A 15,962-nucleotide genomic window follows, 5' to 3' on the forward strand; every position below is an offset into this window, starting at 1 on the left:
CTCTTGAAAACCAAATTTAAAAAGTTCATCGTGAAACACCAGTCTACAATGATGTAGCATCAGAATGTGCTACTGAAAGGCAAATTGAGAAAACAATTCCAACAATCGACAGAACTGCATCTGGCTACTCCATCAATTTCGATAACTTTTCTGAAGATCAAAGCGACCCTGAAGTGACGCCAGCAACAAAGACTTTTAAAGAAAAAGCAACAGAACTCTTTCATCAACTCAAAGAAACCCATCTTATTTCTCCATGGTTAGAATTTTGGATTGGGCTAGGTGTATTTTTCCTCCTGCTTTGGCTCATCATGGTACTTTGCTTGGGAAAATCCATTGAGGGAAAATACAGTACAATGGACACAGCAAGTCAGAACATCAACTTAGTTCTGAAGCCTCACAAATCATCCCACATCGAGAAAAGAGAACTATCATCAGTGAATGTCACAGCCATTCCAATCCCCGGCGGGGTAGTTTGTGACAAGACAGACGACGAAATATATGGCCCGTTGAACTCTTGAAATATCCTCATCAATTCAAGGTTTCATTAAGTGACTTCGTAAAACCAAGTACATTCTCGGATGATTGGGACTTTGAAAGTATAAATAATATGATGTCGGATTTAGTTTTGTCAGCAAAATTTACTGAACACGATTATTTGCAAGGTTCATCGAATTATGAACAGATGTACTGTTTTACTCATTATGCAGATCACTATTTACATAAATCTGCTCAACCTAGAAATGTTTTTAAATATAACCAATGGGAACATTGTGCTACTCCACCTAAAAGCAGTTCAAAAACATTCTATGAGAAATTCCAATACTTCTCAGGGTTTAACACAAGTGATGCAGAAACATTTTATTATAAACTGTTAGATAAAACAGGGACAAAAACCATGCTGACAAATACTAAATTGATATATTCAGAAGCATTTTATGAAAAAATGATTACATTTGGTTTTGATTTCTGGAAAAATAACATTGAAACAAAAACCATCTGGGGTACAAAAGATTGGCAGGTACAAGGCCTAGAAGCATTATTTCGAGCCTGCATGATCCCAGAACAAATAATGTTCTTGAATGACACAATTCAACAAACGACCTGTCTTGGCCTAGCCAAGAATAAAGACCTTAACAAACCGTCTATTCCAAAGCCAATACCTGATAATGCAACCACAGATATTGAGGTAGACGTATCCCAAATTTTAAATGAAAACAAAACACATCCTGATTGGAAAAAGTGGTTAATCTGGCCTACAGACACGAATAACTGTCAAGACAGATTCCTGAACTAATTACAGGGGTTAAAAATGACCAGACCAGACCCTAGATACTCCCAGAGACAACAACAGGGATAGTAATAACATACAGTGTAGGGAAACTATGCCTTGAATGGCAACAAACATCCACACTGGCACAAATTAAGCAACACTTGTCTTTACTTAAAGATGGGGCTGACTTGCGAGATTTCATAATGGGACCACGCAAACAGCGTCAAAAACGTTTCATAGCGGCCAGTATATAAGCTGCTTACAACAAGGCATGGAAAGAGACTCAAATTGAAACAGCAGAGAAAATACAAGAAATTGATCGTATTAATTTGGAAAAATCACTTTCTGTTGTGGACAATGGGTTAATGACTCTGTGCTCCAGAATATATTCGCTGGACAGTATTGTATCATCTGCTATTGATATAATAGACAAGGACTTGCTAATGTTACAACATGGCCAGTCCCAATTACGTTCTATTGTACAGCTAGGCTGGACGTTGCAAAATCTCCGTTCAGGCTATGTGCCATGGCGTTTAATCAACACAACGTCATTGTTTTCTATCTTTAACCTTACTGATAAACAAATCAGTTTGGCACAAAAAGGAGCAGACTATACAATCCTGAGCATCGAAAAACTTGAGAGATTACCATTGACAATGTCAGAAAGACCTGTCATTGAATGGATAATACACGGGATTATCACAATTCCGATAACAACTTCCAGTTTAAAAATTGCCTTGAGTATATACCGGCAGGCCAGTATGAAAAGTTGGGTAAAGGATACATTAAGTCATCATGGAAATTACCTTATACACACACGTTATAGTGACAACAACAAAAATGTATTTCTTAGTGGTAATGAGTGTAAACAATCACTAAGCGGTAACCTTGGCACCTCTGTGCCAAGGTATTAACTTGCATGGGACCTGTGAGGGTACTTCGAATAACCTTTCATGCCACCAGCATGGCACACCTGCAACACAGATAGAGCCATTCTTTAGGCAACTTTCTAACGGGAGTTACGTTCTAATAACGGATCACAGCTGTTGTGGCTTGGTGCCAGTGAAAGCATATCTCTTAAGCGTCAGCTCCATGGTCACTTGCTGTATGCAGGCATTGTAGCCAAATGGCCCTGGAGACTCAGTGGCTCCGATTTGGCCTCCTTTGAATATCTCTTCTATACGAATTAATACTTTAAGCAGAATGAAGTCTGTGCTTTTGCAGACAACAGTGCCCATCACGTCATTAAAAGAGACTTATGATCTCCAAGTTGCAAGGACAACTGCAGAGATACATACACTTTTATCAACAAATTGCCCCGTGCATTTCACAGAAATGCTCAGCCAAATCCTAAATATGTCGAATGCCAGTGGTATTGCGAATGTATTTAAGACAATTTTTTCAGGACTGTTAACACCCTTCGAAGCAGTCCTGGGCATCTATCCCAATTTTGTCCATTCGGTCTTTGGCGGCCTAACACTGCTTTTGGGACTCTTAGCAGGTATTTTATTTTTGACCCTCCTGCTCCGATATGGCAAGCCAAAACACAGACATGACTCCGGCAAGGATGGAAGAAACGATCCTAGCAATACGCTACCGGAACCGCATAACTGAAGTCCTTGGACTAGCCCGGCTAAGAGATCTGAATATGACCTGGTTTCTTTCATTCAGACCTATATGGCAGAACTGCATCTTACCTGTGCTTCGATGTATGCTATGCGGAGAGGAATGCGTGTTAGACACCTGTCTTGCACTACAATCAGCAGTACCAATGGATGTCGATACTTTGCTAAGTCCAGTAATGGCTCACGCATCGTGTTGTCCCCAGCGGTTACCAATCCTGATGACGGCATTCGTTGAGACTCCTGTGCTCGACTCGTCATGACCACAGCCGTTGCCGTGGAACGTTCAGCACAGCAGGGGAATTATCCCCACGTGTGAGCGTTCCACGGCTCATGACGAGCTAAACTCGTCATGAGCACGGAAAAGGCTAGAAGAACACACAGAAGTCATGTGGGAGCGATTGAAATGTTCAGGGGCATACAAATAAAGTTACTTACCTGTTATTGCCTTCTCCCACACTGTATTTGTCATTAATTAACACACTTCAATTTTCAAAATCAACATGCTGGTATTGCCCAGTAATAATACAAACAGAATTAATGTGTGGTGGAATATCGGACATCTGCAAAGCAGAAGCTGACTTGAGCATTGTCAGCGCTACAACAGTAGGCTCTGAGAGGCTGTCATAATGTTCATTCCTCCTTTTGCAAGCTGCCCTCCCAGGATTTGTACTGTTTTACCTAAAGTTAAAGGCCTTTTGTGCTTTAACTTCACATATGACAAGACAATTGCAGTTGACGTCAAATTAGTGGGGAAAAGCAAAAGAGGAAATACCAGCCCAACTGAAAAGAAAAGAGATTTCGGCACCTAAATCCTTGAAAAATGAAAGTGATCCTTGAAAAAAGAAAGTGATTATAGGTTGCAATCAAGTTTTATTGTAGCCAAATTCTGAAGAAGTCAAGCTAGGGAAAGCGCAGAAGGGCATACTAGAAGACAAAACTCTAGAGAAAGATGTTAGACGTACTCTATTCAAACAGGATATCGCAAGAAGGGTAAATAGCCACCAAAATGCTAAGTTGCACAGGAAGAGATTCAGTCAGAGAAGAAAAGGAAGCTGTTGTATAAATGATTAATAAGACCTCATCTGGAGTATCATGTCTAGCTCAAAATAGACACTCCAAAGCAACCAAGAGCATCTTATGCAGCATAGTCTTAAAAAACAAAACAATCCTTAACTATTACATATTATAAAAAAGAGCAGTTTTTTAGATGCATGCCAGGTGGCCAGGTGGCCATGGTCAGCATAGCAAAGTCCTTTTACAGAATGCTTGGTGCGGCACCACCAAAAAATGTAAAATACAAAAATAAAACCGAAAAAAGAACAATACATGCGGATATTAAATGAGTAAAAACATAATTGTCATTGTTCACTTGGACAATATTGGAAATCACCTTTGAAACTCCAGGCCTACGTTGTTGGGGGTGATCGAGGACATCACAGCAAGAACAAAACAACCAGGAGATAGGAGACCTTGCCTGTAACCGCAATTGTTTTATTGTTGATACGTCACCAGTCAATCACCATCATTCCCATGCTGACGTCAACCTAGAAGTAAACAAACACTTTAGCTAGATTGTTGTCTTTATCGCAAGGCAATCCCTACCCTTTAATGACATTTGGTTTGTGTTAAAAAAAAGTGTGTTCATTGCAAAATCGCCACATACCGAATGTGCAGCCAGTCAGGGAATTTATACATTAAAATATTAGTTAAATGCTTAAGGTTCAAAACCCGGCGGGTCCACTCAGTCTTTTATCCATCTGAGGTCGATAAAATGAGTACCATTGAGTTGGGTAACAATAAACATCTGTTATTAAGAGCCAAGATACCTACGGGTGAACAAGCGCTTTACAAATACACATGTTATGTTATGTTATCAGGGGTACACGCGGGTACACCTCGTCCATCCACTATTTTCAAAGGGTGGACGCCACCCTGCTAAGAAGTTGGGCCCCACAGAAATATGTTGAACTTGTCCCAGTGTAATTTTGAGACACCGGGACACGTTCATCAGCTCCTGCACGTGTTTTGCATTGGATTCCCAGCAGCAATGTGAAGGCAGCGAGGAGGCACTTTTTTTCACCTCCAGCTGGGCAATGATAAAGACAGAAGTTAAGGGGCCATCAGCCTCCTTTTGATCGTGTACGGGACTGGAGACGTCCTGGAACCTCACAAATGTAAATGCGCCGGCGAAGAAACAAAAGCACACAGCTTGTTATCTCTTCACATGTATTTCAGAGATGCATGCTTTTTACTTTGTTGTAAATAAGTGCATGCACTGTAATTTCAGATGGGTCGGTCTGTCTCAGTATTTCCACAAATAATTTAAATAGCACTATTTTATTTCTTTTATAATGCTACTCATCACAATGCATAGTGTTAGAGCGTGTTACTTAACATACACATTATCCATTCCAAATAAATCATTTAAGTGTATAAATATATGTACAAGATGCGTTACATGAAACAGTAAGGATTACAAGATGTAGGAGTCAAATACCCTTCATAGCTCACTGTGGTCTACTAGAAGGACTACAACTTATTAACTGCAAGTAACAAAAGGATCTCTCTGTTCAAAGCAGTAATCCACTTAACTATCTACATAAAATAAAAATCTGTGATCTGCATGTTACATGATATGCTTTGCAGGAGACAACTTTTTTTAGACGTATTTTATTGCATTTTCGGTTGGCATACGTTATAACATACACATATCAGAGCATCACGTCCAATGAGGTCACATCCTGTGATGCCACATGGAATATCACATGTCATGACGTCATGTGCTTTGATGGCACCCATCATGATGTCACTTGCATACTGTCCAACTTGGTCAGTCCCCCCACTTTTTTTTATGACTTGTGCCCTGTCCGTGACCATTTTACTATTGGGCATTATTTTGCATGCATTCTTTAACACTCCTGCTTTAATATCCCATTTCAAAATGTTTTCAGTGTATGCCTTGTACAAATAGTTGTTTCTTTTCAAAATGTAAATAGAAGAAATGCACGAGCACTAAAAAAGCCGACAGTTTGCCCACTACACAATTTAGAGTCTTCCTTATGCTACCCTAAAAGATGTAGAGTACCAGGTCAACCTTCCCTCGCGTACAACATGCAATGCATCATTTGGTAATGAAACTTAAATCATTAAAGAGTCTGATTCAAGGAAATATGCATTTGCACCACCCAGAACTGGGTTATCCTTAATTCCATTCAAGCGGTAGGTTTTTGAAAAATGTATTTTTTTGTGGATGCTCAAAATATAAATTCAAAACATTAGCTGAAATCTAATTACTAATAGCACATCTCCGATGATCCTCTGCTGCCATTAACTTGTATATTAAACAGGTAAGCCACGTGTGAAGTGTGCCACATGACTTTTTTCTTTTAGAAAAAATTTACCAGCTACAGTATGTGGCAGGGTGGACTTTATGGGCAACCCGAGCTTCCATTTTTCCCCACTGTCCCTATGGTAATGCACTTAATCAAATACTGGCAGCCAGGAATCTGGCGATTGTGAACACACAATCTTTCCCTACGGACAACCTTCCTAAAACCTTCCAAAGGTCCAAGCAGGAAACCACCATTGATTTTATTCTGGTATCAAATTCTTATATTGAAACCTGCTCCATCGCGGATACCCAATTTACTCCCTTTAGCGATCATGCCATTTTAACTTGCGAGTTTCGATCCATTCTGGGAGAGGGGCCCATCGAACAGGTTGCTGATCCACCACTCTTAGCCAGAAGGAATGGTTACCTGCTGAAGTGGGCTCAGATTGAGAGTTCTAAACTCCTCCCTGAATTGGTGAGCAAATCTCACGGCAGTATTGAAATCTGCGTGGATTCAAATATCTCTCCCCGGGAAATACTGTTTGGGTTCACTAAAATCGTAGAAAATATAAGTAGTGTGTTAACACGCTACAAATCTAAAATAATCAAAAAGGACTGGTTCGACACCGCATGCTCAAAACTAAGAAAGGCCCTGGCAATAGTCCTTAAAACTCAACCCAGAGACACCATATTAATTGCATCACTCCGTAGGGAGTTCAAAAAGGCAAGAAAGGTCAGGGAAAGGTCTCTAAGGGAGGAGATGTAAGTTAGATCAAAGGAGACCTCACAAGCTGGCAATCCCAAAGAGTTTTGGGATATAATTAATGCCCCTCACTTTAAGATGCAAATAGATCCCTCATAATAGTCGCAAGGAGGCGAAGAGAATTGGACGGCACATTATTCAAATATTTTCTCCCTCACTGAGTCTTTGCCCTCCCTCCACAATTCGGCAGATCCCAAAACTCAGGAAAAATTAGTGTTCTACCTTCCAGAGGTAAAATGTTGCTTAGAGGCATGCAGCGTGGGGAAAGCGCCGGGCCCAGATGGTGTTCCTATAGAATTCTTTAAGGAGGATCAGGAGCTCAGGGGCCCGGTGCTGACAAATGTTTTTATTAAGATTGCATATTCAGGCCCTTTGCCTTCATGGACGACGAGCGTTATAGTCCCCCTTCACAAAAAGGGAAACAAGGGGAATCCGAAAACTATAGACCAATATCTTTGATAGACTCAACAGCCAAAATAGTGGGTTGTCTCCTACTGTCTGGATTGGAACTACGGGCCCGAGATAGGAATCTTTTAATGCAGACCTGTTAGACCTGGCATCATTGGCGGGAGCCGCCCTTCCATTTTTGACGGATTGCCTCCTCTGTTGTGATATTTTTTTGCTGGTTAAATGCTTTGGGCACTGTGCCACTGCTATTCAGTGTCACAGTGCAAATGCCCCCTATGTTAAATTGATCTACTGATTAGTGACTCCCTGACTGGGTTATTTGATTTACTTGTCAGACCCTAGTACAGTGCACCATGTGTGCCCAGGGCTTGTAAATCAAATGCTGCTGGTGGACTTGCAGCACTGGTTGTGCCACTCACAGAAGCAGCTTGTAAAGTATCCCTCAGGCCTGCCATTGCAAGGCGTGTGTGCAGTCTGGAACTGCCATGCCGACTTGGCCAAGTGCACCCACTTGCCAGTCCCTAAACCTTCCCTTGGCTTCATATCAGACACCCCTATGGTAGGCCCATGGGTAGGGTGCATTGTAAGTATAAGGTAGGGCATGCTCTGATGTGTGTAGCATGCCCTAATAGTGAATTACAGCCATTTTTGTTTTTCACTATTGCAAGGCTACCTGTTCTCCATAGACCAGAATGGGCAGATAGATTATTACATTCTTATAATCCGAACTGACTCAGGGAACATGGTAGAAATTCAAATTTAGTATGCCTGAACTCAGAATGATAAAATACATCTTTTAGCAAAGTTGGTTTTAACATTCTGTATTTGAAAATACCACTTTTAGAAAGTATGTATTTTCTTGCCTAACTTTCCAGGCCCTCCTCTGCTAGGTTGTCTATTCCTTGTCTGGAGTTTGTGAGTGACAGGGCTAGGGGATCCCAAGAGACAGGCTGGGACAGCCCAGTGGTGAATAGAGAGATTTGCATCTGCAGCTAGGTCTTCCCTGGACCGGAATCAAGCATCCTAGGACCATGTCTGAACTGGGGTGGCTTGGTGAGCAAAATAACGATGGATTAAACCCAGATCTGTGACTGGGGGTGAATGTTTTGTCATTGTGCAACATTCTGTCCATCATCTTGTGTGTTATGCTGCTCACCCTATGTGGGAAGGGTATGCCCAGACGTGGGTCCCTTGCTCACTACGACACTGGAGTTAAGCTATCCTGGCAGAAGTCGGCTGATAGCCAGAAACCGGCCTTGGATGCTTGATTGCGGTCCAGGGAAGGCATGGCTTGGCAGTTCGGGCTGGACTGTTCCCATAAGGCACAGGGTCAAGACTGATTTGCATTTGGCCATGTCTGAACTGGGGTGGCTTGGTGAGCAAAATAACGATGGATTAAATCCAGATCTGTGACTGGGGGTTAATGTTTTGCCATTGGGCAACATTCTGTCCATCATCTTGTGTGTTTTGCTGTTCATCCTATGTGGGAAGGGTATGCCCAGACGTGGGTCCCTTGCTCACTATGCCACTGGAGTCAAGATATCCTGGTTGAAGATGGCTGATAGCCAGAAACCGGTCCTAGGATGCTTGATTCCGGTCCAGGGAAGACATGGCTTGGCAGTTCCAGCTGGACTGTTCCCATGAGGCACAGGGTCAAGACTGATTTGCATATGGCCATGTCTGAACTATGTGGCTTGGTGAGCAAAATAACGATGTATTAAACCCAGATCTGTGACTGGGGGTTAATGTTTTGCCATTGTGCAACATTCTGTCCATCATCTTGTGTGTTTTGCTGTTCACCCTATGTGGGAAGGGTATGCCCAGACGTGGGTCCCTTGCTCACTACGCCACTGGAGTCAAGCTATCCTGGTTGAAGATGGCTGATAGCCAGAAACCGGTCCTAGGATGCTTGATTCCAGTCCAGGGAAGACATGGCTTGGCAGTTCGGGCTGGACTGTTCCCATGAGGCACAGGGTCAAGGCTGATTTGCATATGGCCATGTCTGAACTGGGGTGGCTTGGTGAGCAAAATAACGATGGATTAAACCCAGATATGTGACTGGGGGTGAATGTTTTGCCATTATGCAACATTCTGTCCATCATCCTGTGTGTTTTGCCATCGAGAGAGTCGCCATCGCATCACCGGAAAAGCGTGTCGCAGGGACTGCCGTGGTTCCAAAGTACAGTCGTCGCAAGGCTGCCAGGGCGCCTACGCAACGTCATCGCATCGTCGCTTCAAGGGCGCCATCTTCTCGCATCGCAACCAGGTCATCGCATCGGATCAAGGCACCATCTTGCGCATCGCAACGGGCCCGCAGGCCGAGAATCTACGCATCAACCCTGCACCGGTAAGGATCACAACGCATCCCCTACTCTGCGGAAGCATTGAGGCACGACGCATCATTAATTTCCCCCGGATCACGGAACCGACACATCTCCCCTTTTGCGAGCCTTTTGTTTCACTTTGGGTTACGCATCAAGGTACTTTGTTGACAACTTTGTCACATTTATCATCAACTTGAACTAAGTAACTTTTACAGTTGTAAACATGCCATCCCGGGAGTGAACATAGCGATAGAGAGGAGGGGAGATTCCCATCTCTTTAGTTTATGGGGCCTCTACAGCCCAGGACTGCGAGTCTTGAGAAGTTCATTAGAGACAGGCCAACAATAAAATTTTGACTAGTGTGTGTCCTGGGGTCTGCTCTGGAAGAGTCTGCACCAGGAAGACAATGGAAATGATTAGGAAGGACCGGGTCACATTGAGAGAACCTGCACAGAATTTCAAATAAAAGGAATGCAAATTATAAAAAGATGCTATATTACCACAATAACATTAAATTTTTAGAACGTGCTTGTATGTGTAAACAAGCACTAAAGAAATGAGAGGTCAGGAAATGCACAAAAAAAAAATTTTGATCAATTATGTAAAAAAATAAGAATTCCACCCAGAAAAGGAGCATCATGGTTGGGTTTCTGAATGGACTCTTTTCCATGAAGTAAAGCATGGCTGCATTAAAATTCAAACAAAACAACTGCACTGCCTAGCTAGTCCTTTTCAACAGAGGGACTGCTGATTATGATAGGCAGTGCAAAACAAATGGATGTCTTACTTTTCATTAAGTGTCAAAAATAGCATTAAAAAAAATCAAGTCCTTGTTTATGACTGGTGCGAAACCCTAATACACACAATTGGCAATGATGCGAAATCTGACTTATGCCCTGGGTGGGCGATTTTCCATGAGATGATTCACTCAGTAGGCCATCAATCTACTGGTATAATCATAAAGAAGTGATGCATGTGGTTAGGAAACATTTCCATCCAATTTTAAATACAGCTTCAATTAGACCTGGGTGCGGGTGCAGTTTACTAGTTAATAAGCCCAGGAATGAGGTCCTTTAATGTGCAATTCAAAACAGGAGCAACTCCTCAAAGTGCAGGGCAAAACACAAAGAATGCAGACGTGGTCACAAAAGAATCAGCAGTAGACCAACAAACCCCGTCTGACCATCACCCTGATGGTTTTTTTTTTTTTTTTTTTTTTATGTAATGCATTTATATATAGCGCTGACTGTACCCAAATGTGTCAGAGCGCTTCACAATAGACCCAGGTACGTTACATGAGGAGAATGTTACAAATGTACATACAAGCAAACAAGATAGAAGAAGAGATTTAACACCTTGGCTGCTATTGATATTTTCCTCCTGTGCTGAAAATCCTTGATCATTATAGTTTCATGACGAGCTCAGCTCGTCATCAGCACAGCTCAACTGTGCCTTATGACGAGCTGAGCTCGTCATGAGCAGGGAAGGGGTTAAAGGGCGCGGGGGCCCCCACCACCCTTCAGAGAGAACAGACCACGCAAGGCCCGCTGAGGGGCTCCCAAAGAATTTGGCGTAATTCATTGTTTTAAACCAGAATGAAAAAACATATATAATGAGACAGAAAGGCCTATCAGGTCTTAAATAATGGCTTCCAGTCTAGCAGGGAAGCGGGACGTACTGTCTATTGAAGCGCCACATGTTCCCACACGTAGGCTGGATATAGTGCTAAAGTTTTACCCCCCCCCCACCTGCAAGTGGTATCTCCAGATTCATTTAGATTAAAGACGCTCTCTCATTTCAACTTTTTTTTTAAATTAAGTATCCCGTCAGAACACATTGACACCGGTGCTGAGGAGGTAATGAACTGCACGGAATGTCTGAGTCAAACAAGCTTTTGTGTAAGCAAACAGTAACGAGAAAAAAAGGTTTACTCTCAAAGTTTGGCAGTGGTCGAGAGAGATTATGGGTGTGAGTCGGACTGCAATTTCTGGTTGCTTGTACTCTTTGCAGCAACAGTACAAACCCCCCATGGGCTCTCTGTCGTGGATAGGAGTCAGGGGGAGGCGGAGCCTATGCTGACGTGTTAAGAGCAAGCACACAGCGGGAGCGTTCGCACTGCTCTCTGTATCTGGTATTCAAAATGGGGTTAAAAGCATGGCGCCTGTGTTGATGATATGTAAGAGGCGCTGTGGTGCATAATAAACTTTATTAAACTTTATGCTGTAGCACGGTGCCGCTCTCATATTATCAACATGGGTACTGCGCTTTATTAAAGGGTGGCACCCATGTTGATGAGACGAAAGCAGTGGGCGCCCTGCTGCAGCATACATTTCATAAAGTTTATATGACAAAAGATGGCTAGATAGAAAGAGAAAAGAGAATGGGAGGGGAAGGGAAAGGTAGAAGGGATGAAGAAAGGACGAGAAACAGGAAGAAAAGGTGAAAGAGGATGGAAAGGTGAAAGGACGGGTGACAGGACTATATGGTGTGGAGGGCCAGGAAATTGGACGTGTTTTGTCTCCGGGAGCCAGGAAATCGGGCGCGTTTTGTCTCCAGGAATAGATCCCATGCGTATCAAATCACCAAAGTGTTCAAGTTGTAGGGTGCGCTTGGTTACTGGGTAGGGTTACTTGATGCGCTCGTGGAGGGGGAGGGGCAGTGAAGCGATGAAAATGGCACAATTATGCGAAATTTGGAATACGTGCCTGCGGAAGACACAAAACTACCTTTCTAGCCGCCTTTGAGTGCGGGCCAGGAAATCGGGCGCGTTTTGTCTCCGGAAGCCAGGAAATCGGGTGAGTTTTGTCTCCGGGAATAGATTCCATGCGGATCAAATCGCCAAAGTGTCAAATTGCAGGGTGCGCTTGGTTACTGGGTAGGGTTACTTGATGCGGTCTGGGGAGGGGCAGTGAAGTGGGCCCGCGTGACCGCAACTAGACAAACGAGAAGGGAGTCGGAGAAAGGAGGGGGTAGGGGAGGGCATGAGTGCGATCAAAAAAGCCAAATGCCAGCTGTGCACGTCATGCACGCTCTTGTGCGCATGACAGTAAGCTGGTCACTGCTTTGGTAGCACTTTTTAAAGCAGCTACTAAATGTCTCGGCCAGACCAGCGCATGCGCTGGATCAGGCCAAGACCTAAAAAGGATGACTAGCAAAAGGCGCGGAGGGCCTGGGTAGAAGCAAGAAATGCCCATGTTCTTGTAGTGGAGCCAGTTGGGGATGCAGATGGGCAAATTGATAGGCCAGTGTTTTCAGCCAGGGGAGGGAGACTTTCTCTTCCAAAGACCTGTCCCCCAGAGAGTTGGAAGACAGGGAGATAAATAGGGCACACAAGCTGGAGTTGGCTAAGCTTAGAGGGAAGCAGAGAATAACAGATTGTCTTTGGAAAGAGAGAGAATGAGAATGGAACATGAGAGGATCTTGAGGGAGTTAGAAATCAAGCCTAAGGGCTTAGAAATCAATCCCTTAAGAAGGCAGGGTATATATTCCCAAGGATGTCAGCAAGGATTTCCATAAAAGTGAAGATATTAGGCAGTGGTTTGCAGCCTATGAGATAGCAATGTTGGCCCACAGCGTCCCTGAGAAGGATTGGAGAGATGGGTTGTGGGGCCGCTTTGTGACTGAGGGGAGGGACACTTTGATGGACCTGCCCTGGGAGAATAGGATGTCTTATGCCCACATGAAGGAAGCACTGATGACAAGGTATGGTTTGACCCCAGAACTCTATAGACAGAGGTTCAGGAATTGTAAGAAGCTGGAGGGAACCACTTGGGTAGAATATGTATCTTTCTTTTGCAGAGCTATGGATGGTTGGGTGAGGGCTAGCAATGTGGATAATTTTCAAGCGCTCTATGATTTGATTGCTAGGGAGCACTTGTCTGCTAATTGTTTTCCAGAGCTACGCCAGCACCTTATTGATAGCAAGTTAACTAACCCTAGATAGCTTGGTGATGAGGCGGACCGCTGGGTCAGTACCAGGGTCCACAAGGGTCTTGTGGGAGACTCCGCCAAAGGTGTGCAGGGTCCCCAGCAGAAGAGTGGGGGGGACAAGGGTAAACAGAGGGAGTTCCAGAAAGGGCATCAAAGTAATTCCCAAGGGAACCAAGGTAAGGGTTCCCAGCCTCCCCCTGAAAAAAAGTAAGGATACTGACAGGTAAACCTGTTCATAAGGGGCCTGTTACCTGCTTTCAGTGTAAGCAGGTGGGACACCGTTGGTATGATACCCAGTGTCCCCAAAAGGGTCAGTATGTGCCCCCCGTGCACAACCCCGTCAGATGGCCAGTGTAGCCCTGGGTGGGGAGGAGAAAGGTGGGGTCCCACAGAAAAGTCCCTTGTCTCATTAGGAGACTTTGAGATGGTCCCAAAAACTCAGCTGCCTGATGACACTAAACAAATACAGGCAGTGGGTGACCATCAATGGCCATAGAGTGGAGGCTCTGAGAGACACCGGAGCCAGTGTGACAGCTGTCAAGTGTCACTTGTTGTCTGAAGAGCAGGTGGTCCCCAATGCATTCTTCCCAGTTGTTGCCACTGACAACACAGAGAGCCACTGCAAAGTGGCTCAAGTTCCCTTTGAGTGGGGGGGAGGGTCTCTGGTACTCTTCAAGTAGCTGTGAAGCCAGCCATGCCTGTCGATTGTCTGTTAGGCAACGATTTAGAAAGCTCCCCTTGGGTTAAGGTTAAGAAGAAGAAGGCGCATTTAGAGATGTTGGGTCTGCCTGAGTGGTCATGTGTGACGACTCAGGCGCGGGAAACCAGCCCCCAGTGTTCTCGCGGTCCAGGAGGAGGCAGACCTTGAGGGGAATGTCCTGAACCTACAGGGGAGCAAGTTTCTGAACTGGGGAACCTACCCGAGCTGACCCATAGGCAGCAAGAAGGGGGTCCCTCCAGGGAGGAATTTTGTGAAGAGCAGCAGACGTGCCCTTCTCTTGTGGGTTTGAGGCAACAGGCCACAAAGGAGGCAGCAGGAGATCAGTATGGATCACATTGGATCTACTGGGAGAACGGTCTCCTGTATAACGAGTCTAAGGTTGCTGAGCCTGGGTCAGCCCGTGTGCTGGTGGTACCCCAGCTCTTCAGAGCCTTCCTATTGGGTTTGGCTCATGATGTTCCTTTAGCTGGACATCTGGGGCAGGTTCAGATTCACAAACAAGTTTATTTAAACAATTGTCCATAAAACATTCTAAAAAAATACATATTAATTAAAACCTCTAAATGAACCCCCCTCCTCACCACCCCATCCCCATTACATTTCATTTTTTAAATTCTGTTTAACAGATCGTAGGAACTGAGCAATCCCAACTGCCACATCTAAATATCGCATCTCAGACAGTAACTCCACCACCTTGTTCCTATGAAGAGCATCATATTTAAAAAACAAAGGTCTTAGAAACCTGATCCCATTTGCAAGATAAAAAGAGCAGTCCATCAGAATATGCGTAATAGTGCATTTGGCTTTCAAAGGGCAGGGACAAAGACCACTATTATTTTGCACCCCTGTCTTATATGGATGGGATGAATAGATTGGATTACATCCCACCCGAACCCTTAGGATTTCTTTTCTCAAACCAGGATCTGGTACCTGTGATAAGTAAGGGAAAACACCATCCTGGCCAGGTGAAGCTAACGAAAAGCTAATGGATGATTTCTTCTTTAGATATAATAAATCACATTTTTGTGACACCATAGCAGCAGATTCTCTCAATTTGCGTTTGCCTGGAAAGGTGAGCCAAGATGAAACTGTACCACTATTTAAATGGCAATTCTTCATTGCAGTCATTCTGGTTCTAACAACATTTGCCCACAACCTTTCGCTGCTTTGGCTCTCTTCCCAGCACAATCTGGATACTTTAGCCACCTCATCATTCTCCAGCAGGGTGTAGAAGTCTTTTAAGTACTACCCCTTCCAGTCTGTCCCATTCATAGGTTGAATCAAGAGAGAAAATCTCTCCTCCATGCAGGCCTATTGGTGGAATCTTCCCTTCATAGGCCTTTAACAATGGGAAATGGGATAGGCCCCCAAATCTACCATTAAATCCAGATAAACAGCTTGCCTGCAAAAGGGTCTTCTGCCTAGTGGCATCCCAATGCGCGCCCCAATTCAGATTTTTCCTAAAAGTTAAACCCAGGTATTTATACTGATCCACTTGTTCCACCACCTGAGAATCAAGATACCAGGAAAAAATAGACTAAAAAGTAAGGGTGCTAAAACGCACCCCTGACGCAGGCCATTGTCGATAGA

The 15,962-nt window shown here is 44.0% G+C and overlaps 1 protein-coding gene across 3 annotated transcripts in view; it reads right to left on the reverse strand.

Annotated features, from left to right (window-relative positions):
* The window catches only part of CETN3 (centrin 3), a 111,726-nt gene that overhangs the window by 70,564 nt on the left and 25,200 nt on the right, over window positions 1-15,962 (reverse strand). For all 3 annotated transcript variants that reach the window (XM_086960898.1, XM_086960900.1, XM_086960899.1), the window contains exon 2: window positions 4,286-4,439. In XM_086960898.1, the coding sequence (XP_086817024.1) occupies window positions 4,286-4,329 (44 nt within the window). In that variant the 5' untranslated portion in view covers window positions 4,330-4,439. The remainder of the gene's footprint in view (window positions 1-4,285; window positions 4,440-15,962) is intronic.

The sequence above is a fragment of the Lissotriton vulgaris genome, chromosome 3_1, assembly GCF_964263255.1.
Source record: "Lissotriton vulgaris chromosome 3_1, aLisVul1.2, whole genome shotgun sequence".
In the NCBI taxonomy this organism is placed as follows: domain Eukaryota; kingdom Metazoa; phylum Chordata; class Amphibia; order Caudata; family Salamandridae; genus Lissotriton; species Lissotriton vulgaris.